Raw genomic sequence first — 26,174 nt, forward strand, 5'->3', positions numbered from 1 at the left:
CACCCCTGTGTCCAGGCCTCACGGAGCTGCCTGGCCGCGGTCATGCAACCTAAGTGCCCGGTGACAGCCTCTCACCCGAGTCCTGGGAATGAAATGCCGTGATAATGGAAAACGTCGGCTTGCAGAGCTGTAGAGCTGGTCAGACACTAGGCACATACAAAGTCTCCACCTTGACTTCATTCTTTCCGCTCCTGAGTTATGGGTTTGGGTTTCACATACAGGACAGATTCAATATTCTTCTACAGACTGCTGTGCATTTTTATGTGCCACTGTACATATATCAATCTAATGAGAATCGGGTTTGGCCTGGGTGATAGCTGGGGGAAATTTGCATCGAGCTGGTTTATTATATCATCATTTTGCAAACAAAATTATCTCAGCGAGTCTACCTTTTGGTCCGAACCTCCTCTGTTCAAAGGCATTTTCCTCTCATTTATTGGAAGCCTGAAAAAAACAGAGGCTGGAAACCATACTTCAAATGCATGCAGCCTGGACCAGTGCCAAAGAGCACTGAGCCTCAGCGCCCACCTTCAGGGCTGATGCGTATGACCTGCTGGGAATGTGAATAAATCTATTATCCCATATTTGGGCTCTCTTCTCAACAGGTATGAAACACAATTGACCGTGGAAACATCATTGTTGCTGTTACACAGACACTGAATGGACTGTTCCCAAGGCAGCTATGCCTTCTGCTTGGGTTAATCTTGCAGCCCATGCTCTTCACTAAGCATTCAGTTTTGTAACAGAATGTGAGACATCTTTCCAAACTACAGTTTCAAGCTACGGTGAACTCCTGGCATATGACATTATTTACGTTTCTTAATGCTGTATCTTTGATATGTCCCTTTTCAGGTATTGATTTACAAATGCTTCTCCCTCTCTCCACATGTACCCGCTTGTGAGAGTCTCACTCTTCCCCATGGGACAGGGATGAGCAAATAGCACTGCCCACATTTTACATGTTGGAAACCTGAGGCAGATGGAAGCAAGCCAGTAGGCTTGGAAGCTGATTGCAGAGCTATGACCACTTTCCAGGTCTCTTGGCTCTGACACCCAACCAAGGACAAGATCACAGGTCCCAGCCCAGAGACGCTTCTATTTCCATTGAAGGCTGATATTAACAACTAGCAAAGTTTGAAGTTTTCGGTGGGGGGAAATCATTTATTTAGGGAAATGGTTTTAAAGACTGATTGTCTACCAAATACATAGTAGTAAATAATTTTAAATCAGCACACCCCTCCCCACCCCCACTCCATTCTCCTCCTGACCTGGATTCTGTCGAGAAGTTCTGCCCCATGGATAAAGACAGAAAAGTACTAGATTTGGACAGGGCCTGGGGTGAGAGAGAAGACAACTTGTATAATACAGGTTCTCCCTAAGCAGTGTCTGCAGGACTTATGAGCCCTTGAAGTCAGAGTCAGCCCTTTTCAGAATCCTCCCAGGGAGCTTGGGACTTAAACTTGTGTGGCTGACTCCTGATTCATGCTTATTGATCTCTTCTGGTACATACAGGGCCCCCAACAAATGTTTGCTGAATGAATGGGTGAGTGAACCAGTCAACAAATTAGCACACGAAGCAACTGTGTTGCTAAGTTACCAGGGTAAGCTGGGTCTGTTTCTGGAATACCCTTCCTCTTATTCCTGAAGGGAAGGATATGACCCCTGTGGGTCAAGCCTTTGCCATGGACTAAGGTGACATGTCCTTCCTTGAACGAGCATGTGCTCACCAGCCATGGAGACAATGATGCCACGAGGTAGACTGGACGCCCACGGCCTTGGTATGGAACCTGGGTGCCTGAGTGCTCTGAAGCCTCAGTTTCCTTTTCTGTCAAGCGAGGTCGATAACACCTGCCAAAGAGGGTTCTTGTGTGGATTACATGGTATAATGCAGGGAAAGCCTCAGCCCCATGCCTGGTACAGAGGGTAAGTGCTCAGTTTGTTGGCTTAATGTCATTCTTCCCCAGGACAGTTCCTTCGGCGAGGGGAGGTGTTTTGGGATGACCTGAACTGTACCATCAAATGTCGCTGCCTGGATTTCAACAATGAGATCTACTGCCAGGAGGCCTCCTGCAGCCCCTACGAACTGTGTGAACCCAAAGGCAAATTCTTCTACTGCAGCCCCGTGGAGACCAGCACGTGCGTGGTGTTCGGGGAGCCACACTACCACACTTTTGATGGCTTCCTCTTCCACTTCCAAGGCTCCTGTGCCTACCTGTTGGCCCGACAGTGTTTGCAGACTTCCAGGCTTCCCTTCTTCAGCGTGGAGGCCAAGAACGAACACCGCGGGGGCTCAGCTGTCTCCTGGGTGAAGGAGCTCTCCGTGGAGGTCAATGGCTACAAGATTCTCATCCCCAAAGGAAGCTACGGAAAAGTCAAGGTGAGACCCTCTCTATCCCTCCTGGAAAGATGGAGAAGCTGGAGATTCTTCAGCCTGGGGAAGACTTTCTCAGATCTGCTGGTTCTGCTGTGTGATGTTTATACCGAAGAGATGCATGGCTCTTCTTTCCTTGCAAATATCTTGTAAAACTTTTTTACGAGACTAAATTTTATTTGTATAAGAGCCAACCTAAGCTCCCTCCTTGATATGCCTATCTGCTCTATAACTTAAAGTACATTTACATTCCTAGTTACCTCATAAACATGGGCATACACAGACACACACGCACGCGCGCGCACACACACACACACACACACTGTCACACATACACACACGCATGTCCAAGCTCAGAAGTAACTGGGAAGAGAGGTAAGCTCAGTGTCTCATGGACCTGGCTTGCAATAGTGGTAGCCACAGGGTCATGCCCGGGAGATGGTGCAAACATAGAGTACACACTCATAACTCAGTAGAGCCTGTCATTAACAATCCTCACCCATCCCCCATCCTGTTTGCCCAAGAGCTGCTTCTTCCTTGTTAGAGAAAGCTCCAAATTGATTAGTGTTTCCAGAGGCACATGCAGGCACCACGAGTGGGCGTGGTGAGCTCTTTAGTGAGGCGGGGACGGGGGAGGTTCGGTGAAGGCTTTGTCCAAACACCCTCTCATGGGATCCCCACTCTTGCCTGGAGGAAGAGCGAAGAAGGTGGCTCTCTGCTGGTCTGTTTAGCATATGCAAATGATTCCTGTCACTGTCCACCTGGATTTCAAGCAGGGGCATCCATAAAGGAGGGAGAGCAAAAAGCCACTAGAAACTACTCAATTTGCCGAGGCCCCAATTTTCATAATCTTCATGCCAACCTTGTTGCAACCATGTATTCATTCCAGTGATAATAACCAAGACCACACAGCGTTGATGGCTTCAACCCAGAGCAGTTCTTATCCCCATGCATGGAAGTCATTACAGAGATTACAAACCAGAACTGAAGCCAATGCAGGGATTTCTTTTCTTTTTTTTTTTTTTTTAAATATGGGTTGTAGTTTTAATTAACACAGCATGTCCAACAAAATGCAGGACCAAAGAACCAATTCCACTTTTCCTGGCTCTGCCCGTTGTAGGGCTGTACTGCTTATCATGGTCATAATTAGAAAAGTGAGCTTTTACTGTGGCTGCAATCCCAGTTTGCCTGTTATTTAGTTAGCCTCTCTGAGGCAGCTCTGCATATCAAATCAAGGTAAGACTTTGGGTACAGAAGTGTGGAGTTTCTCCCTTTTAAATTTCTATCATGCTGTTGAGCTGGATCCTTGTCCTTGTAGAGGATTTCAAGCTAGAAAAACATTCTCCAGCATTCCCCTGCTTGCCTGAATTCTGGGGATAATGTGTACAATATCCGTAGGTGAGGAAGAAAGCTTTATGCTTTATTTCTGTTTTCCATTTTGATTAAAATTCTTTTTCACTCGCAGTCAGCCTCTTTTTTCAGAAAGAAAGGGACACTGTCATCTCTTTCAGGCCCAGCAGCTCTGCTAATTTTGTGTGGCTCTTCTCCATCGTCCAAGCATAGGGCATGGATTCCTCAATTTTCTGGAGCGACAGGGAGATGTGGATGTGAATGTAAATGTTTCAGAAAGAAAAGGTTATGTGACTCCAACTGTGAGCTAACAACGGCTTCCTTTTCCTCTTGCCAAATGGCTTCCAAGTGTCTCTGGATACACCTGCTCTGCTGGGAGGGTGGTTGTGTGGCCGGCAGAGCCCCCACCCAGGGTGAAGTGGGGACAGGCAGGGAGAGGGATGGGCAGCAAGAAGGAAATGTCTGTGAGGCAGTTGACTTCTGCAGACATGCTCGGCCTGGCCGGGAATGGCCAGCAAGATCTGTTCTTGCAAAATACAGATCACCTTTCTCCATCTGCTGGGGACTAGTTTCTGTCTATGGATTTCCCCCCTTTGGATTGGTCTCAAATAACAAAACAAGCAGTTTAGGATTGTATCTGCTAATGGGGGCGACAGCCAACCAGCTAAAATCCGTATATAATAAATGTCTCCTTCTAGCTCATACTGCTCAGTTTTCCTATTTCTCCCCAAAATAAACCCAAGTAGTTTAGGGTGCTGCAGTGAAAAGACCATCGAGGCCTAATAGCAGGTAGTGATGAAGAACTCAGACCTTGGGGTCAGATCTGCTCGGTGTCTGTGCCGCCCCTGCCGGCTGAGTGTGCTTTGAGCTTCATTTTCTCCATCTGTAAAATGAGGTAATAGTGTCTAGGAGGCAGGGATCCAGGGCTGTATTTGGACTTGGTTACCTCTACCCATCACTGGGACCAAGGCAGCAGAGAGCAGTAGCTTTGGAACCCAGCTGCTGAGAGTCAGGCCCTGTCACCTACCAGTCTTCAAGCCCTGAACCTCAATTTCCACATCTGCAAAAGGGGAAGATGCTAAGGTCCTTCTAAGTTTGTCATGAGGATGAAAAGGAACAGCCACATGTGCGATATCTAGTACAAAGCCTGGCACACAGTAGGCACTTGATACATGGCGCTTCCCACATTGCCGTCGCCACTGAAATCCCTTTGAGTTCTAAGAGCTTATGCTTCTACAATTCTCCTTCTCTCTCCTAATCTCCCCTCTACCCACATCCTGTCAAAGAGGAAATGACTTGAATACAGGGAGAAGAAGAGAGACCAAGAGGTGAGGTTCATCTCCTGCTGGCTAGTTGAGATTTGAGACCTGGGACCGGAGGAATGAAATAAGAAATCACCCAGGACTTCCTCCTCTGAGCACTGTGGGGGACAAACACAGTGACTCTCTAATCTGTGGTTTAAACTGAGACACGTTTCTTGTGGGAGTGAACGGGAGTGCACTGAACACTTATACCAGGAAGGAAGGTATAAACTGGGCCAAAGTGGTGCCTGTGGTCAGCCTAGGGCTTAAGTCAGTCTAGGTCCAGTGCAGAGAAACCGGGTGGCGGAGGGGACCGTTGGAATATCCAGAGACAGTCCGCCTCATGGCTTCTGTTTCGAGACACGGAAGACTGCCTGCCCTTTGTTAGCAGGAGCTTGAGTGAGAGTGGAAGGGGGCGCTCGGCAACAGGCATATTTGGAACTTACAATTATACCAACCTTGAGGAAGACTTCATTTCCATCTCAGCATGGACAGCACATAAAAGTCATCCAGTGCTCTTGCAAGCTGACCTTCCTTATAGTATGGCTTTTCTTGCCTGGGTTGGCTAACCTGCTACCTAGAAGACAAGGATGGATCAATCTACTTGTAGCTCTCTGTAGGGTGGCTTATTTCCCCAGCCTATATTTTTGTCCCCTCCCCCATTTAGTCCTACTAATCTCTAGACACACGCAATTGCGCATGGCATCTACCATGGTGAATTTTGGAGTGACGTTTGGACAGGCTGCTGCCTCACTTCCTAGAAAACTCAGAGAGTAGCACAATGGAGGCCATGAAGACCCTTGTCCTTCCTGGGTGCCCGAAATCAGTATGGGTCCAGTGCATTGACTATGCACTTACAGGCTGTCCCACTGAGGACTGAACTGGGCTCACCATCCCATCCCAGACACAGACATGATATCTATGGGTGCTAGGCATGGTAAAGTGTAAAAAAAAGAAGAAAGTGAGCTCTCTCTGCTGGTGGCTTCTCAAGCCATCTACTCACATGAGCCACACACGTGGGACTCACTCTGAACTGTTTCCCCCACTTTTCTCTCCCCACTGCAAAAAAAACACCAGGTCCTGCTGAGTGGACTCCATGAGCTTGTCCCACCCTCGAATGTCGGTACATAGCTTAGGCCCTCATGCTCCATTCCCCTGGACTTTGGCATCTGCTCCCTGTCTGTTTTCTCTGCTTCTTATCTTTACATGATGGTCAGAGTGGGCTTTCTGACATGCAAATCTGACTCTGTCATTCCCTTACTTAAAACATTTCGGGGGCCTTGTCTGCAGAATAGAAATCCAAGTTGTTCTGTTTTTGTTTTTGTGGACCTCCAAGGTCTATTCCCAACACAGAGGCCAGAAGAATTCTTTTAAAATGGAAGTCAGATCATGTCAGTCTTTTGCTCTGGACACCCTCTTGGCTCCCCATGTTGCTCAGAGTCAAGGCCAAAGTCCTTTCAATGGCCAACAAAGGTCTCCCTGTTCTGGCTGCTCTTATCTTTCTGGCATAACCTACCACCGCCCTCTCCTTGCTGTCCCTGCTCCAGCCATGCCAGCCCTTGAGGTCCCGGGAGCACCCAGACCTTGAGGTCCCGGGAGCACCCAGCCCTTGAGGTCCCGGGAGCACCCAGGCACACTCCGCCTTAGGGCTTGGCTGTCACCTACATGGCATCCACTCTCACCCCAGATAACAGCCTGGCTTGCTTCCTTATCTCAAACATCCCCTTCTCTGACCATCCTCTTTCAAGTTAAAAACCCTCTTTCCTAGCACTTCCCTAGCGTCTATTTTATTTATTTTGTTTGTTTGTCGTTGGTCTCCTCAACCAAAATATACATTCTGTGGGGCAGAGATTTGTGTCCCTTTCACTCATTGCTAATCCCCAACTCTGAACGGTGCTTGACACACAGAAAGGCCCGAATCGCCGTTTACTGAATGAATGGCATGGACCTTGCCTGTGTCTCTAGCTTCATCTCCGGCCACCCCTCCCCCACTGCCGTCCAGTAACACCCTGATGAATGTCCCCGTGCTCATGCCCTGTTTCTAAACCCCTGCCTTTATTCTCTTGTCTTGGAATTCCCTGCCCCCACTCTTCCTTTGGCCACTTCTCTTCATCTTTAAAGACCCAGGGCAAGCTTAACTGCCTCCAAAAAGTCTTGCAGGACTCCCTGAGGCTGGATATAGGATTCATCTACTGTTCTCCCATTGCATGATCCATTAATGCATATTTAAAACAGTTTATTATAAATTCCTATTTGTGTCTCTCTTCCTCAGTAGACTGAGACCACCATGAGGGGCAGAGACAATGATATTCTTTGTTCTTTATTTCTCAGCACCTCACATAATGCTTGGTACCCAGTAAGCGTTTAAATTTGTTGATTTTGGGGAATGATTACATGACATAGCCCTGGCATCAGGAGGTAACAGAGTGAAACACTCAGAGAATAATACCAGGGCAGCTTCCAAGCTAAAGTGTGGGGACCAGTTTAGGGTACACATTTCAGCTGGGAGGAAGGGTCAGGGAGGCCTCTAGGCAGTGACTAGGTCATGGGAAATATGTGACTTCAGCTGAGACTTAAAGGAATGAATTTAGAGGAAAGGAAAGACAGGCTAACTAGTCTTTCGTGAAAAGCTTTGAAGCTAGCCCTAGAGCCAGCCAGGAAGGGTTGACAGCCACCTGGTCCCCAGAGGCGTCTCGAGTGGTGGGAGCCCTGCATGTCTTCCTCCGTAGCCTGCTCAGCTGGTCCACGCCACCCTGCTTCTGCGGGCTCCCCCAGGCCTTGGGCTTCATGGAAGGCAAGCTTACTGGAGCACCAGCAGTTTGTGGGGGAGGGGGGAGCAGTGTCTCTGGAGCACTGACTTGCTTTGCTTCCCTGTCCCGACCTCAGCTGGACCCATTTCCCCTGGCACCTGCTCACCTGCCTTTTACCATTACTGTTGTTGGCAGGTTAATGACCTAGTGACTTCCTTGCCGGTCACATTAGACTTGGGGGCGGTGAAAATCTACCAGAGTGGCATGTCTACTGCCGTGGAAACAGATTTTGGGCTCTTAGTGACGTTTGATGGCCAGCACTACGCCTCCATTTCCATCCCAGGCTCCTATATAAACTCCACATGCGGCCTCTGTGGGAACTACAATAAAAACCCCCTGGACGACTTCCTCCGCCCAGACGGCAGGCCGGCCATGTCCATCCTGGACCTCGGAGAGAGCTGGCGCGTCTACCACGCCGACTGGAAGTGTGATGCAGGCTGTGTGGACAACTGCACCGTGTGTGACGTGGCCACTGAAGCGCTCCTCTTTGGCCCTGACTACTGTGGCTTCCTCAACAGGACGGACGGCCCCCTGTGGGAGTGCAGCACTGTCATGGACCCCACGGCCTTTGTGCACAGCTGTGTGTACGACCTGTGCAGCGTGAGGGACAACGGGACGCTCCTCTGTCAGGCCATCCAAGCCTACGCGCTCGTGTGCCAAGCCCTGGGCATTCCAATCGGAGACTGGCGCGTCCAGGCGGGGTGTGGTAAGCTGGCATCCTGCCCAAATGGAAGGCTGCGCCGGTGCAGGGGGGGGCTGGGGAGGCGGTTTCCAGGCTCCATCAAAAATCTCCTTGTGCAGACCAACGGCCCAAGAGTGAGGGTGAACTGAAAATAGCCAGACATTAGGAACAGTCAAAGGATCTTTGTTCCCCCCCACACACACCCACCCAATACCATAGTCAGAAAACGAGAGGCCATTGATGAGCCTCAGTGGTTCGGAAACACGGAACACGTGGCAGGAAACGCTTGGCCACGGGAAGGCCCGGTCCCAGGGGTGGCTATTCCAGGCTCAGGCAAGGTGGTGGGGTTTCCAGAGGTGGAGGCGGCGACCTTTGCGGCCGCTGAGTAAACATAGTCGCTGCTCTGAGTAATCAAAAGCAGCTTTGGGGGAAATAACTCACCTCCCAAATGGAACCAACAGCATTTGTCCTGTGGCTCTTTCTTCCCCACCTTCCATCCCTCTAGATTCTGTGTCTCTGGCTCCGTAACCTTCCTCTGACCCACTGGTGTTGGTGGGGAAAGGGCTGCAGCAGGGAGCGAAGAACATCAGGAAAGAAAGCCCTTTATCTGAAATGCTAAGTGGTTAGGAAAAGCCCCAACAGTGTGGGGAAATTCAGTTTCCTTTGAATTACCTTTTACATTAAACATTGTGTACCATTTAGTTGTCTTGTTTTCTCCTGCTATCCCACTTAAACTCTCTTACCCTGTTTATACGAATTTTTAAAATAAGCAAGCAAAATAACAGCTTCTTGGAATTCTGTGGGTCTTTTTTTTCCTAGCCCTTGGTTTTCTCCGCAAGAGTACACAGAGCATTATGTCCATGCATTTTAGATTCCTATGCAGATGATAAGGTTTCAAAGTTTCTTTCAGTTCCAAGGCTAGAGGGAAATTGTTTTTCCTATCAGTATAGGTTGGGTTCACAAAATCATCATGTATCAGATTCAATTCTTGGAGAATTGATCAAACCGTGAAGAGACTGTTTTCTTGCTGCTTGGTTGTGTGATTGACCAACCTCTATTATGCCTGGAACATCCAAATCCTGACTCAATTTGAGATTGAAGATGGCTTTTTTGGTATAATCTAAGATCCGTGTATAATCTAAGAGCATCCACATTGCCTAATTAAATCACCTGTAATAGCTATTTTTTTCCCCTGGTGGTACTATTTTCCCATCTTTCACATTCCCCACCCCTCTCTCATGTTAGTGGGATGAATTCTAGTAGATTCAGACAGCTAGTTTACCAGTCCCTTGAGCCCCTGACTCTTGGATTCAACCAGACTCAAACATTTATGTAGACTCAGATGTTCTTAAAATAAGAACCGGAGGCTTCTGAGGCAAGAAGGGCCTTGAGGAGGCATTTAGTTCCAACCCAGTCTCCTGGAGGAACAGGCACACACCTTCTTTTCAGATAACCAAGGTTCTATCTTATTTTTAAGGTCCCAGAGTATTCATTTTTCAGTCTTTTTTCGTCACTTAGGTATTTCGAGCGCCTCCCTGTTAGAAATTTCACGTTTTCAAGTGGCTCCTCCCACGGTTACATTTTTCATTCGTCCTGCAAGTTGGATTTATTTCCTTCTAAGAATGGGCCATGCTGTTTAAGATCAGATCAACTTATATGTCCATCAGCTGAAGATCTTAAAGCATCTTGCTGGTTGTAGATTATCCAATAATAAATCAGTGTTGAACAATCCGTCTAGTCTAGTTAGGATAGCAACCTGAAGTTTAATTCAGCCAGGATGATTAAATGAGAGTCAAGCTCACAATTCAATCACGTTTCCCAGTGGCTATCACAAAGCAGTGGAGCTTGTTTCTACAGACACTACCTCAAGTCTCTTGCCTGATGAGTGGCCGCTGGGCCCTCATTCTAGGAGCTAAGCGGTCCAGAAGGAGCGCCCTTCCTGCAGGCCCCTGCGGGTGCTGGATCCCTGTGGTTAGCACCCGGGACACTCACCTGCTGTCGTGCTCTCTCCTCTCCCTGTCAGTGTCCACGGTGCAGTGCCCGAGCTTCAGCCACTACTCCGTGTGCACCAGCAGCTGCCCGGACACCTGCTCGGACCTGACGGCCTCCCAGAGCTGCACCATGCCGTGCACAGAGGGCTGCGAGTGTAATGAGGGCTTTGTGCTCAGCACCAGCCAGTGCGTCCCATTGCACAAGTGTGGCTGTGATTTCAATGGCCACTACTACACCATGGGGGAGTTCTTCTGGGCCACGGCCAACTGCACGGTGCAGTGCCTCTGTGAGGAGGGTGGGGACGTCTACTGCTTCAACAAGACCTGCCGGGGCGGGGAGGTGTGTGCCGTGGAGGACGGCTACCAGGGCTGCTTCCCCAAGCGCGAGACCGTGTGCCTGCTCAGCCAGAACCAGGTGCTGCACACCTTCGATGGCGCTGCCTATGCCTTCCCTGCCGAGTTCTCCTACACCCTCCTCAAGACCTGCCCTGAGCGGCCTGAGTACGTGGAAATCGACATCAACAAGAAGAAGCCCGATGTGGGGCCCGCGTGGCTGCGAGGCCTTCGCATCCTGGTGGCCAACCAGGAGGTCAAGATAGGAGGAGTCGCGGCTTCGGAAGTCAAGGTAAGACTCCTGATGCCCTTGCGGCTTTTCTGATGAGTCTCGCCAAGTGAAGGAGCCCTAGTCTTCAGGTGTGCCCTTCTGCCTCTGACCACGAGTGGATTCCAGGAAGGCAATGACTCCGAAGTGGGGGCATTTCTGAACGTTCGGCACCAAATCAGTCTCTCAGGAGGGTGAAACGGAGTGAGGCTGGAATCCTGCAAATTAGGGATAGCTGTAGCAGGACTGGCTTTCTCTGTAACACCCGACGCTTACTGGACGCCCACTATGTGCCAAGCACTATTCTAAGCAGAATCGCACCTAATCCGATGAGGGGTGTGTTTTCATCCTCACTTTACCTGTGAGAAAACTGAGGCACAGAGAGGTTAAGTAACTTCCTCAGGGACACACAGCCATAAAGTGGCACTTGAGCCCAGGCAGGCTGGCTTCAAAGTCTGTGCTCTTTACCTTATACTATACTGACTCACCTACCTGTTGATGGGAACCCACGTTGGGTAATGCAGACGGTACCCGCAGGGGCACCTCCTGCCCCTCTGACCTGGTCTAAAATATTCATCATTGGGCATCCAGATCATTCGTTCTAGAAGGGTCATTAGGAATCATCTAGTGCCACTATTTGTTTGTGCATGAAGATCCCAAAGGGTTAAGTGAGGGATGGGGGACCTCACAGCTAGGTGGTGATGGCATGATGGGAGGGCGGATCTCCCCGCTCCCAACCCAACACATATTTGGTAATATCACAGGAAGTCAAATTTGGAAAACAGAAGTCAACGCAGTCCTGTGCTAGGAGATCAGAAAACACACGTCCAAGGACTGAAGAGGCTGTTTTCATTCCCATCGACACACTGGCAGAGATTAATTTATTAAAAGAATAGTAAAAGGTGGGCACCTGGGTGGCTCAGTTGGTTAAGCAAACTGCCTTCGGCTCAGGTCATGATCCTGGAGTCCCGGGATCGAGTCCCACATCGGGCTCCCTGCTGAGCGGGGAGTCTGCTTCTTCCTCTGACCCTCCCCACTCTCATGCTCTCTCTCTCTCTCATTCTCTCTCTCAAATAAATAAAATCTTTAAAAAAATAAATAAATTCAAAATCATAAAAAAAAAAAGAATAGTAAAAGGTAGAGATAGGTGGGTGGACAACTGGATAGTCAGATAGAAACTCTATGCTCCCAAGGGGCTGGGACTCAGGAACAGTCAAACTTGAAGGAAAGGAAGGAGCCAGAAATGTGGGGAAGGAAGGGCGCGATCAGTGAAAAGGAGCTGTCAGGCAGAAAGAAGAAGCCACATATATGTCAAGACAACTTCTGCTCACATTTCACTCTTGTTTTGGGCTACCTTAGGGTCTTATGTATACCCAAATAAACAGCAAGTGTGTTGAATCAGAGGAGCCCAGAAAGAAACAAGAGATGCCCATGCAGAAAGAGTTTGTGTATGTCTGTGTGGTTTCCATAGCCCGCCAGCTTCTTGACATTTCTCAAAGGAAGAGTCACGGGGCAGAACCATGTCTTTATTTCAGAACCTAGGAAATTGTGGGTATACTGTGTGCATCTGGAATTGATGATAGTGATTTGGTTTTTCAGCTGAATGGTCAGGAAGTGGAATTACCTTTTTTCCATCCTTCGGGGAAGCTGGAAATCTATCGAAACAAAAACAGCACGACGGTAGAGTCCAGGAGTGTTGTGACCGTCCAGTACTCGGACATCGGTCTGCTGTACATCCGGCTCTCCACCGTTTATTTCAATTGCACAGGCGGGCTGTGTGGCTTCTTTAATGCAAACATCAGCGATGAGTTCTGTCTCCCCAGTGGCAAGTGCACGGACAACCTGGCGGTGTTCCTGGAAAGCTGGACAACCTTCGAGGAGATCTGCAACGGGGAGTGTGGGGACCTGCTGAAGGCTTGCAACAATGACTCGGAGCTGCTCAAATTTTATCGGAGCCGCTCCAGGTGTGGCATCATCAATGACCCCTCCAACAGCTCCTTCCTCGAGTGCCACGGGGTGGTCAATGTCACCGCCTACTACCGCACCTGCCTCTTCCGCCTGTGCCAGAGCGGGGGTAATGAGTCGGAACTCTGTGACTCCGTGGCACGGTATGCAAGCGCTTGCAAGAACGCCGATGTGGAGGTGGGCCCCTGGCGGACCTATGACTTCTGCCGTAAGTCGGGGCTCCATGATGCGGGAGGCCACCTGGGAGGGGCAGGAGTTGAGCTCAAGGACAGTCTGATGCTTGTGTGTACCTTCCTCGTCTGGTGTGTCCTTTGGAAGGCCCCTTACCCCAAACCCGACTGGTTCTCACCTTTATTTCTGTTTCTGTTTACACAGCGTCTCTTCATTGTGGAGGGATTAGCCATCCTATTGACTCTTGGTTTTAGCTAGCGGAGGATATGCGTCATATCAAAGACTAGAAGTCTCTGTGATGGCTCCATCAGGGCCTTCTTTCTTGGCAAAGAACAGCTCCATTCTTTCCATAGAAGGTGATCAGAGCACCTTTCACGGAGTAGAGATTAGAGCTGCTCCCTGGGGCAAGCCTGACAATGGCTATGAAGAGAGTCCCACGTTGCTTGCTTTTTTTTCATTTTGTCCCCCGAGTATCTGACCCCTCTCGGGAGGGCGGTGGCAGTACTGGTAGTAATTAGAATAATTGCTGAGAAGCCCTGACGTATAACCCCCGGGACAATGGGGGAGGCCAGGGGGAGGAGTGAGGTAGAAGGGGCAGGGGGAATGGCCGAGAGGGCAGGACCACTGCCCGGAGCAAGGACTGCCCCACCTGGGCTTCAGCACGCGTCCCTTTCCCACCAAAAAATCGGCCCCAAACCCAAACCAAAGCCACCATTAAGATTCTATCCTCTACATCTGTTCATCTCTCTTCCACTAACCTCCTACTATCTAGTTTATTTCTCAAAACTTTTTATCTTGAAATAATTGCAAAGTTATAGAAATGTTGCATGAGTGTCTGTGTACCCATTACCCAGATTAACCCACAGTTAACATTCTGCCCCATTTGTTTTATCATTGTCTCTCGCGCTCTCTCTCTGCATTTGAAAGTAAGTTACATACATCATACCCCTTTGCCCCTAAATACTTCAGTGTGTATTTCCTTAGAATAATGACACTCGTTTACAGAGCCACGGTATCGTTACTGACCTTAGGAAATTTAACACTGATACAATCATTTAATATCCACATTTCAATTTTGTCAATTGACTCATGATGTCCGTTATGGCTTTCCCCCTTCAATACAGATCTAGTCTAAGACCCCATGTTGTGTGTAGAGCTCTCATGTCTCTTTAGTCTCCTTTAATCTGGAATAATTCCTTAGCTTTCTTCTCTCTTATTGTCATTTTTAAAGAATACAGCTTCCCACCTCTTAAAATAGAATGGCCCTCCATTTGGGTTTGACATTTCCTTGTGATTAGGTTCTGCTGTGCGTTCCTCTCAGACTCCTGCGTAGGTGACGTCTGTTTTCCTCATGGTACCACGTCGCATGCAGTGCATGCTGTGTCTAACCTCTCATGAGATGGACACAGTGGTCCCCTGGTCAGGTGTTGTCAAATGTCTCCACTCTGTGGTCACATTTTGTTCTCTTACAACTAATCAGCTACAGGTAGGGAGATACTTTAAGACCATGCAAGTATCCTGCAGAGAACGTATGAGAGAGGATGATAAAGCAAATGGGGCAAAATGCTACCTGTAAGCTAATATCAAAATCCCCCTCCTCTATTTAGTGCCCATTGATGATCTTTGCTTGTATCAGTCTTTTTAGCATGATGATTACAAGCTAATGGTTTCCAGCTCCAGCACTCTGTTCACTTATTTACCAAAGTATAGATGTCATTATACTGTAAGCAAGAGGCTTGCCTTCTTGTTTGTGTGTCTGCCTCTCATCCATTCATCCATTTATCCATCCATCCAACCATTTACCCATCCACCCATCCATCTTAATCATCTTTTTATTGAAGTATAATTAACATGTGGTGTTATATGAGTTTCAGGTGTACAATATAATTCAACAATTTTATATATTTCTCAGTGCTCATCACCGTAAGTATATTTCTAATTCCCTTTGTCTATTTCACCCCTCCTCCAATCCCCTTCTGACAACCACCTATTTGTTCTCTGTATTCAGGGGTATGTTTTTTTCTTCGTTTCTTCTTTTCTTTATTTGTTCATCTGTTTTTTTTTTTTCTTAAATTCTACATAGGAGTGAAATCATATGGTGTTTGTCTTTCTCTGACTTATTTTTCTTAACATAATACACTCTAGCTCCATCTCCATCATTGCAAATGGCAAGATTTCATTCTTTCTTGATGGCTGAGTAATATTCTATTGTATGTATATATACCACATCTTCTTTATCCATTCGGCTATGGATGGACACATAGCAATCTAAGTATCAATCATCTATCTTATCAATATGGACACACACATTCATAGTTTTTCAATTATTTTTATTTCATATTATATTTGTTCATGATTATGGTGTTAAAATTATTCCAGATTTGGCCTGTGGGAGCCCTTCGAGCTGCCTCGTATGTCCTTTGGGGATGCCTTGGTCACTTTCTTACTTTCTGGTATACCAAGATGATCCACATTCATCCTGTAATCTTCCCTGCCCCAGACTAGAATCAGCCATTTCTCCAAAAAGCCCTAATTTCCCTTGGTGGGGACTGTTCCTAGAAACCAAGATCTGGGTGAGGCTTATCCATTGCTATGGGGGTATTCTTGCTTTGCCACTAAGCCCTTTCAACAGAAAATCTTAGAGCTAAGAACTAGCGCGCACACACACACACACACACACACACACACACATTGCACACATACATACAGGCTTTTTACATCTCTGGTTTCTGAGCTTTGGGAGCCCAAGGAGCATGTGGATGGTTTGATGGCTCTCATCTCAGAAAAGGCAGTGATATTCTTGGTGACCCTTAACCACACTGGGGAAGGATGAATAGCAGACACTGTGAATCCTGAAGCTGGAATTCTGGGAGCATTCATATGTCACCTACAAGGAGAAAAGCTTCAAGGTCTCTCCTGACCACCACTAGTGGGACCTTGTAATATGTTCTCCCAACCTTCTTTTTAATCTGCCTCCACATCCTCTCTGGTCCTCTCTGCCCCTTATCTACTATGATCTCTGTCCCTCTCCAGCTCTCAGTTTTCTGGTTGCAGTTCATTCATGGTTACAGGGTTACTGAGCCTGACCCCTACCAAATCTATTTTGTTGCCCCGCCATGTCACCATGTCTGCTGTCCTTTCAGACTATGACTTCCGCCCAACAGGCAGTGTTTCTGGATTGGTTTTGTCATGTACGGAGCATACTTTGGTGGCATTGGCGGTGCAAAGCACAGTGGAATGGGGATGATTCCCTCTTTTCCTGGGTGTGATGGTTGCTGAGAATAGCTTCTCACCACCCCTCCTCTGCAGAGCTGGGGGAAGTTCTTTTCAGTGCCTTTTTTAGAAAGAGAGAGACATGTGGACAAAAGCAGCCAAGGGTCTGGCAAGAAGGACCAGAGTGTGCATGTTTGATCAAGAAAGACTCAGGTACTAAGGGGTTAATCTGGTCAGGGTCTTGCAGGCTGGGGAATGGGCTGAAGACCAGCTACAAATCAGGAACACAATCTTCTCTGGGCCTGGCGAGAGACAGAGACAATCACTGCTTCTGTGTTCTGAGATTTTGAACCAGCCCTTATGTTGGCAGAGCTGGGCTGCCCAATTAAATAATTTCACAGAGGCATTTCAGAGGCCAGAGGAAGTTTTATTACTTCACGTCTGTATGTTCCAGACTTTCAGACAAATTCAGACAACACAATAAGTCATCAAGTGAGAGCCATTTAAATAAGTGATGTTATTTGCTATCACCATAAACCTGCAGTCAGTGTTATAACATTCATAATTTAGAGACAAATGTGAAAATCCCTCTATACGGACATATTTAATCAGGACTGAACTAGCCTTCAACTCCAAAGCCATATGGTATTGTAGTCAATGGGAGTGGAGATAGTCCTTTAGCCCAGAGGAAAAAAGATTGGCTCTCAGTACATAGTATAGAACTGGTGAGTTGGTACTTGTGGGCAGGGCTATTATTACCGTGCAATTTATTTCTCTGTAGTGTCCTCTCTGTCCTTGGGTTGTAAAACACTCTTAAGGAGTGAGAGTATGCACAAAAGCTAAAGAAAGTTTTAAAGAATTGGCACCTCTTGTCCCCGGGGGATAGTGGGGACATTTGCGGATCTCTAGACCACCCAGACCTCTAGGTAGATTTCTTCTGGCTCCTGGATTCATCCATGCCCTGCCCAGGTCAAATTTTGGCAGGCTGATATAATAAAGAGAAATGGGAAGGTGACCTGGAACTCCATGGTGAGCAACACATGCTGTTACCATATTATGTGCTACCCTTTGTGACTCAGAGACTTGATCTATCAAGGAAGGCTTCTGGGCAGAAGTGCAATATGAAGTGAATCTTTTTTTTATTATTATTATGTTACGTTAATCACCATACATTACATCATGAGTTTTTGATGTAGTGTTCCATGATTCATTGTTTGCATATAACACCCAGTGCTCCATGCAGTACGTGCCCTCTTTAATACCCATCACCAAGCTCACCCATCCCCCCACCCCCCTTCCGCTCTAGAACCCTCAGTTTGTTTCTCAGAGTCCATCGCCTCTCATGGTTCATCTCCCCCTCCGATTTCCCCCCCTTCATTCTTCCCCTCCTGCTATCTTCTTCTTTTCTTTTTTTTTTTAACATATAATGTATTATTTGTTTCAGAGGTACAGATCTGTGATTCAACGGTCTTGCACAATTCACAGCCCTCACCATAGCACATACCCTCCCCAATGTCTATCACCCAGCCACCCCATCCCTCCCCACACCCCCACCACTCCAGCAGCCCTCAGTTTGTTTCCTGAGATTAAGAATTCCTCATATCATGTGGTATATATCCACAATGGAATATTATGCAGCCATCCAAAGGAATGAGACCTTGCCATTTACAACGATGTGGATGGAACTGGAGGGTGTTATGCTGAGTGAAATAAGTCAATCAGAGAAAGACATATATCATATGACCTCACTGATATGAGGAATTCTTAATTTCAGGAAACAAACTGAGGGTTGCTGGAGTGGTGGGGGGTGGGAGGGATGGGGTGGCTGGGTGATAGACATTGGGGAGCGTATGTGCTATGGTGAGTGCTGTGAATTGTACAAGACTGATGAATCACGGATCTGTACTTCTGAAACAAATAGTGCAATATATGTTAAGAAAAAAAAAAGAAGAAAATAGCAGGAGGGGAAGAATGAAGAGGAGTAAATCAGAGGGGGAGATGAACCATGAGAGACTATGGACTCTGAGAAACAAACTGAGGGTTCTAGAGGGGAGGGGGGTGGGGGGATGGGTTAGCCTGGTGACGGGTATTAAAGAGGGCACATTCTGCGTGGAGCACTGGGTGTTATGCACAAACAATGAATCATGGAACACTACATCCAAAACTAATGATGTAATGTATGGTGATTAACATAACAATAAAAAAATTTAAAGAGGAAAAAAAGAATTTCTCACATCAGTGAGGTCATATGATACATGTCTTTCTCTGATTGACTTATTTCGCTCAGCATTATACCCTCTAGTTCCATCCACGTCGTTGCAAATGGCAAGATCTCATTCCTTTTTATGGCTGCATAATATTCCATTGTATATATATTCCACATCTTCTTTATCCATTCATCTGTCGATGGACATCTTGGCCCTTTCCACAGTTTGGCTATTGTGGACATCGCTGCTATAAACATCGGGGTGCACGTACCCCTTCAGATCCCTACATTTGTATCTTTGGGGTAAATACCCAGTGGTACAAATGAAGTGATCTTGACAGATGTGTAGGGTTTGGCTTTGTGAGGCCCGTCTGGGCATGGGAAAGAATATGAGCAAAGCAGGTGGGAGGGACCAGGGCCAGAAGGTGGTGAGGAGGTAGAAAAGGCCCAAGGTACCAGGAGCCAAAAAATGAAAGACAAAGAGAAAGGCAATTTGTAGAGTAAAGATGCCTTCATAAAGTATATCCTACTAGAAGAAGTGTGAGTAGGGGAAAGGTTTTCTACTTATTGAGACTCTACTGTAGAGTTAATATATTAGGTCATTCATCCTCATTACAACTGTGCTAGGTAAGTATCATCTTTATTTAATAAAAGAAGAAACCGAGCTCAGGGATGGTATGCACAGGTCTCTATGGACCCAAAGCACTGGTTCTTTCTGGGACACCCTCTCTCCAGAATCCTTGAGTCGGGGGAGTTAGCGTTGGGAGATCCAGACTGGATCTCTCTGGTAGTTATGGGCTAATTAGGTTAAGTCACTGAACTTGAGTTCCTCATCTGTAAGACAGAGATGAGAAGACTTTGCTTACCTCCCAGGCTGTTGAGTAAAGTTACGCCAAACTGTCTACAAGGATGCCTGGCATGTAGCGGGTGCTCACGGAGGCTTATAGTCTTGGGATCTTCTACACAGAAAGCCACATGCCCCAGGAGCACATGAGGGGTTCCCTGAGCCTCCGATCACCCCAAATGAGGATGACAGCAGTGCTGAGCACACGGCGTTCACGTGCACACCACATGCATCTAGCGAGTGCACACACACTCTCTCTGCCCCTGTCCCTTGCTCAAGCCTGTCTTCTCCTTGGCTACCCTCAGCTCTGGAATGCCCGGAGAACAGCCATTTTGAGGAGTGCATGACGTGCGTGGAGACCTGTGAGACGCTGGCCCTGGGCCCCATCTGTGTGGACAGCTGCTCTGAGGGCTGTCGTTGTGACGAGGACTATGCCCTGCAAGGCAACCTGTGTGTCATCCGCAGCGAGTGCGGCTGCAACTTTGAGGGCCACCAGCTTGCCACCAATGAGACCTTCTGGGTGGACATGGACTGCCAGATCTTCTGCTACTGCAACGGCACAGACAACAATGTCCACTGCGAGAGCATCCCGTGCAAGGGGGACGAGTACTGCATGGAGGAGGGAGGCCTGTACTACTGTCGGCCCCGAACTGACGCCTCCTGCATCGTCTCGGGCTATGGCCACTACCTCACCTTTGATGGCTACCCCTTTGACTTCCAGACCAGCTGCCCCCTCATCCTGTGCACCACAGGAAGCAGGCCAAGCTCAGACACTTTGCCCAAGTTTGTTGTCACGGCCAAGAACGAGGACCGGGACCCGTCGCTGGCCTTGTGGGTCAAGCAGGTGGATGTGACCGTGTTTGGCTACAGCATTGTGATCCACAGGGCCTACAAGCACACAGTCCTGGTGAGTAGTCAAGGCCAGATGGCAGGAAAGGAGTTGTGGGGAGCATGGGGGTCCTGGGTCAGCGGGCCAGGCTGCAGCTGAACCAGGCTGGCCTAGAATCTGAGGAGAAGCCTAGGATGTTAGAGCAGAGAGGGACCCTAGAGATTCTCCTTATCTTGCAGATAAGGACACTGAGCCTCAGAGAGAAAAATATTCTGCCCAAGGCACCGAATTAGGAGCAGAAATGGTACCCTTCCTCATGTATTGGAGAGAGCACAGACCGAGGTTCGAACCCCAGCTGGGCTGCCGCTGTGTGTCCTTGGGCAGTCACTCCATCTGCGAAAGAGAACATGTGCCTAGCACGGCTTAGATGCCTGTCAGTGGTACTACCACCCAATCCACCTCCTTCCCTCTGTGCAGCCCAAGATGGTAGTTCCCTGCTCTGGCCTCCTTCCCACCACTTCCTGGCTCCCGGTTGGCCCCGCATGAGATCTGCGAGTTCAGGAATCTTGCATGCATCTGGAGCCCTCAGGGGCCTCCTACAATCTTCCTACTTGGGCCTCAAGTAGGAAGGAGTGAACTTCGTCACTCCCTTGACAAAGATAGGAGCAGATAGGGCTGGAGAAGCTCTGTGCTCACCGTCAGGCCTGAGGACATCAGCCCCCTGCAAAAGACCCAGGCCCTCCTTCCCCCGGGTCTTGCTCTGAGCGGAACCGAGTTCGCTGACAAACCAGCCAGTAGCCTCGCTCCGAGGTTTGGGAGGGGCTGATACTGGGCATGAGCCTCTTAGCACAATACTCGCTGATCTGTGGCATAATTTATCTCTACTGGGACTCCTTTTCACCTTGTATACATTCTCTGAAAAATGCTGAGCTCTTACAGGGGAGTTCCCTGAGCAGCTCTCCAGATCTCTTTCCTTCCTTAGAATCACCTTACCCTCCTTCTCTGACAGAGGCTTCTGAGCTTTCTAACTGCCTGCCCTTTCCCATTTATCTGAAAATGTGCCTTCTTGTCATCTAAGGCAGGGGACTCGCTGGGCCCATTCTTCTTCCCTTCCTTGGATGTTATACCCAAACCCCTGACTGCTTTCCTCGGGGTGCTTCCCAGAACTGTTGGTCCCTATACCCGTGACTGCATGAATCGTATTGTCATTCCGGGGGCCGGGGGGATGCCCATATCTGACTCGCTCGGTACTAGTCGTGGGCTTCTTGAGGGCAGGAACTCTGCTTAATTCATCTTTATGTGAAATGGCTCTGGTGTCAGGACACTCAACACATTTGTCCAGTGGATGAATGAGCTGACATAGTAGACCCTCTCTCCTACGGTCCCCAGGAGTTATCACTTTGCTGCTGGCCACGTCCTCATCAATCTGTGGGATGAAAGTGCCATGGAGGCAAGATAGGAAGACATCGGGTGCTTGCTTGTAGCCACATAAGGCTTCCCAGAGATGTCTAGATAGCAGAGGCTGCCCATCACAGTAACAGTCCTCGATACCATTTTGTCATCATATGTGTTAAAACAAACACATGGGTCATTTTGTCCATGTGGCTTGCATCATATTTGTCTTTTTCTCCTCATCTGATCTATTTCTACCCTTAGATTTATACCTTTTCATGCAGCTCCTTATCTCCTTGACATTCAACACCCTTCCACCATTCTACCTTTTAGGGTTTTTTTTTTCTTCATTTAAAAATATAATTTGCTCATAGGTCCTGTCTCATACAGGGTATTAGGAGATTGCATTTTCTGCCTCGTGTTCTGCACTCTTTGGCATTTCGGTGTATGGACCTCTGAGACTCGCATGCTGTTTTCAGACCCAGTTATTTTCACAGGGAGACCACTGGAGCCTCGTGAACACTTCCTCTCTTTTGGGCTGTCCCTGCTCTCTTTCCTGGTGGCTGATTCCCCGCTCTCCCTGAGTGTCTCCCTCTCTTGCTCCCTGCTGTCGGGCCAAGGCCCTGATGGGTCAGCTCACCTTCCCGGCACGTGTCCTGCCCTAGTCTCATGGGATGTGTTCATGGCTAAAGGCAAGAGCCATGGGTACCACACAGCTGGCTTCTTCCCCCATAAAGTGATGGAGAGGGAAGAGAGTACTCATTTCCTGGATCTGCCCTCACAACGTATCACAGACTAGGTGGTTTCAAGCAACAGAAAGTTAGTCTCTCCTGGTTCTGGAGGCTAAGAACCCAAAATCAGCTCCTAGCTTCTGGCGGTAGTAGGTGATCGTTGGCCTGTGGCAGCATCACTGCAGTCCCTGCCTCTTCTTCATGTGGTTTTCTGCCCTCTGCACCTTCTGTTTCCTGGGCCAAGTCGCTCTCCCACTTTATGGACTCCAGTCTTGGATGTAGCACCCACCCTGATCCAGTATGACCTCATCTCAACGTGATGCACCTGCAAAGACCCTATTTCCAAATAAGGTCACCTTCACAGGTATGGGGGGGGGGGGGTGGTGGTGGTTAAGACTTCAGCCTATCTTTTGGTGGGGGGCACAGTTCAACCCACAACAGGGAGTGAGTAATGGGCATCAAGGAGGAATTGATTAAAGGGGTGGAGGAGGGAATCCTAGCCAGGGCATGTCTGTTTTTCTTTCTTTCTTTCTTTCTTTCTTTCTTTCTTTCTTTCTTTCTTTCTTTCTTTCTTTCTTTCTTTCTTTCTTTCTTTCTTTCTTTCTTTTTCTTTCTTTCTTTCTTTCTCTCTCTCTTTCTTTCTCTCTCTCTTTCTCTCTTTCTCTCTTTCTCTCTTTCTCTCTTTCTCTCTTTCTTTCTTTCAGATTTTATTTATTTTAGAGAGACAGAGGGAGAGAGCACGCACAAGCTCAAGCAGGGGGGAGAAGCATAAGGAGAAGGAGAAGCTGACTCCCTGCCGAGCAGGGAGCCCAACGCAGGGCTCGATCTCAGGACCCTGGGATCATGACCTGAGCTGAAGTCAGACGTTTAACCGACTGAGACACCCAGGGACTCCCAGGGTCCATCTTTCAAAGTCACCCAGAAGTCCTAAGTGCTCAAGCTGCAAACAGTGTATAGCTTGCAAATCTCTGACATGAAGATCGAGTGCAGGATGCTTGAAGGTTCTTTACTCTGGGGGCCTGAGGGATAGATTTTAGCATTGACTTTGAATTATTAATATGCGTTACAGGATCTGCTTGTTCAATGATTTGCATTTGTTTTTCCCGTGATGTTATTATTAGTCACCATCTCTCCCGGAGACAAGAATAATGACCATCACAATGACAGTGTGCAGTGAAGTGTTGGGGGAAACACAGCAGGGGCCCAGGGGCCCCCGGGTTACTGCTGGAGCTCCCAGAACTGGAGGTGTCATGGAAGTGATTCCTTGGGACGCAGGGTCCCTCTATGACTCTGACCTTGCCTTGCACTAAGCAGTACTGAAGGATGAGGGAAACCACTAAGACAAGGGACGCTAGAGATAAACATGGTATCTACATCCCAGAGAGGGTCACGGGGTTGAGCGGCAGAAGGCAAGCCACTCCTGGGGGCAACGCAACAGTCCACGTCTCAGCCATCCATGGCCAGAGCTCCACAGAGACGGGCACTCCCCTGCCGTGGCCCCTGGGCTTCAGCACAACCAGGAGCTTCGTGGTCCAGGACAAGAGGAAGGCTGTCAGGATCCTCACAGCCAGTGTCTCTATTTACTGGCAATCCTGTGGCCACCAGAGAAGAGAGAGGGTTTGAGCATCACCCCGGCTCAGGTTAGTTTGATGGGCTTATACTGGGGCCCATTCTGTGCCAAGCTCTGGGGGTAGCAGAATGAATCAGACGTGACCTCTGTCCCAAGAGAACTCAGAGTCTAGTAGCGGAGACGGACGTGTTAGCAGGTTATCTGGATGTAATGGGAAGTGCTCCAAAAGTGTGCCGTGTGGAGGGTCATGAGCACACAGGTTGCCTCCACCAGCCTCGGGGGCTTCAGGGAAGGCTTTCTGGAAGAGGTAACCCAGAGCTGAGCCTTAAAGGAGTATGTCAGGCAGGCTGAGAATGAGATAAAAGCATTCTAAGAAAAGAAAACAAAGTGTGGGGGGCGAGGAGACCTCAGGACAGCTGGAGAAGCTATAGAAGCAGATCAGGGCCAGTTGCATAAAGGAAAGGTCTCTGCTAAAGATCTGGTACGTGGTCTTATTCCTAATGCTTAAGTGTTTGCAATACATTTCCTGACACTCATCCCCACGCCCTGTTCTGTTTCTCCTCTGCGCCTTCCTGCTCCATCCATCAGGCTCTGCTTCATACCAACCTCTTCCTTTCGGGGCCTCCTCTCCCTCTGCTTCCTCTTTCCTTCTGTTTGTCACTCGCAGAGAGAGACAGTATGGCGGGGCTGGGATGGAGGTGGCATTCATGGGGCTTCAGAGGCAAAGAGAAGCCAAGCCTGCCGGTCTGAGTTGGAGGAGGTTCCTTTCTCAGGGTGCTCCTAGACAGTGACAGAATTTGCAAGCCCTTTGGCTTGAATCTGATCCTATCGCCTCCCCCCAAGGTAAGGCCTCCCGCTTGGCACCTGGTAGCCAAGAACACAGAGTGCGAGGAAACGCAGGAGGAAAAGCAGGCTGGTACTTGTGAGCCTTCAGAGGCACAGCTTTTAGTTTACTGGTGTGGGTCTCCCCCTCCCTCCATGACCTTCTGCATCTGTGATCTGTGTCTGCACAGAGCCCACATCGCCACCTCTGGGTCTCTTGGTAGAGAAAGTTGTGCTCCCCGGGCACAATCTCCCTCCTGCTCCATCCTCCTGCGCTCCTGAAATGACCTGTCACACCATCCTCTTCACCTCCCTTCCAGGTGCAGAGAATGAGGCATCCCCCCCCACACGGCCACTCCCACCCGTCCATCTCTGTTTTGCTTCTCGGGGATCTTGCCTGTCTGTCATCTTCTCTCCCTCCTGTGTTAGGTCCTTCTCTTCAACCCATAAACATGTTCATTCGAAAGCAAACCTTGAGGCCCATTCACCACCAGCTTCTACTCAGTCTCTCTCCTCCCCTTCCTTTCTAGTTGCTTGGAGAGAGAGATCTTCCTGGAAGATCTGCTTCCATAGCTCCGATTTGCTGTTGAACTGTGCCATCTGACTTCTGGTCTTCTCACTCTACTCAAGTTCTCTTATGAAGGCACCAGTGACTACCTTTCTGCAAAACGAGGGGGTCTTTGTCAGGTGTGATCTCATGGCCTCTGTCATGTGTGATATTGCGTACAAGGCCTTCCATGATCCGGGCCCTCCCCACCTCCCCCTCTTTATGTCCCACCATTCCCAAGGCCATATTTTATGCTCTAGCAGCACTAATTTGTTGTGGTTCTTCCCATTTATCAGGCTTTTTCTCTCCAGTTAACCTATGCTTAAGCTGTGCCCTTTTCTTGGGATTCCCTATTCTTCATCTCATTCCTCCTCGACTGGCCAACACTACTCAACCTTTAGGACCAGGTGTGTGTGTGTATCATCTTTTGCAGGCATGCCTGATTCTGTCCCCAGGCTGAGTCTGGTGCTGTGCATCTATTTATCTTTATCATTGCTTTTATCAGATGATGCTTTTAGTATTGATTTATGTACTTCTTTCTGCCACCTACCTGTGAGTGACTAGGGGAAGGGCCCTGTGCTTTATTCCAGCATTTAGCACAGTGCCTGGCACACAATGGTGCCAAATGAATAAATAAGTTCTGCCTAGACAAATATTCATAGAAGAGGAGATAGTTGACTTGCAATGTGAAGGGTGAACATCGCCCCATAGAGAGGGAGGACAAGGGGAAGGGCATCGTTGCTGGGTTAGGTCAGCTTCCCTAGAGGCAGAGTCTGGG

At 48.5% G+C, this 26,174-nt stretch overlaps 1 protein-coding gene across 2 annotated transcripts in view; it reads left to right on the plus strand.

Moving 5' to 3' along the window:
- LOC113914199 (tubulin-specific chaperone cofactor E-like protein) overlaps nucleotides 1-26,174 on the plus strand; it is a 177,291-nt gene that overhangs the window by 120,616 nt on the left and 30,501 nt on the right. For both annotated transcript variants that reach the window (XM_035722684.1, XM_027579201.1), the window contains 5 exons: nucleotides 1,965-2,377; nucleotides 7,968-8,538; nucleotides 10,538-11,130; nucleotides 12,706-13,279; nucleotides 19,811-20,412. In XM_035722684.1, the coding sequence (XP_035578577.1) occupies nucleotides 1,965-2,377; nucleotides 7,968-8,538; nucleotides 10,538-11,130; nucleotides 12,706-13,279; nucleotides 19,811-20,412 (2,753 nt within the window). The remainder of the gene's footprint in view (nucleotides 1-1,964; nucleotides 2,378-7,967; nucleotides 8,539-10,537; nucleotides 11,131-12,705; nucleotides 13,280-19,810; nucleotides 20,413-26,174) is intronic.

Source organism: Zalophus californianus, chromosome 11 (genome assembly GCF_009762305.2).
Source record: "Zalophus californianus isolate mZalCal1 chromosome 11, mZalCal1.pri.v2, whole genome shotgun sequence".
In the NCBI taxonomy this organism is placed as follows: domain Eukaryota; kingdom Metazoa; phylum Chordata; class Mammalia; order Carnivora; family Otariidae; genus Zalophus; species Zalophus californianus.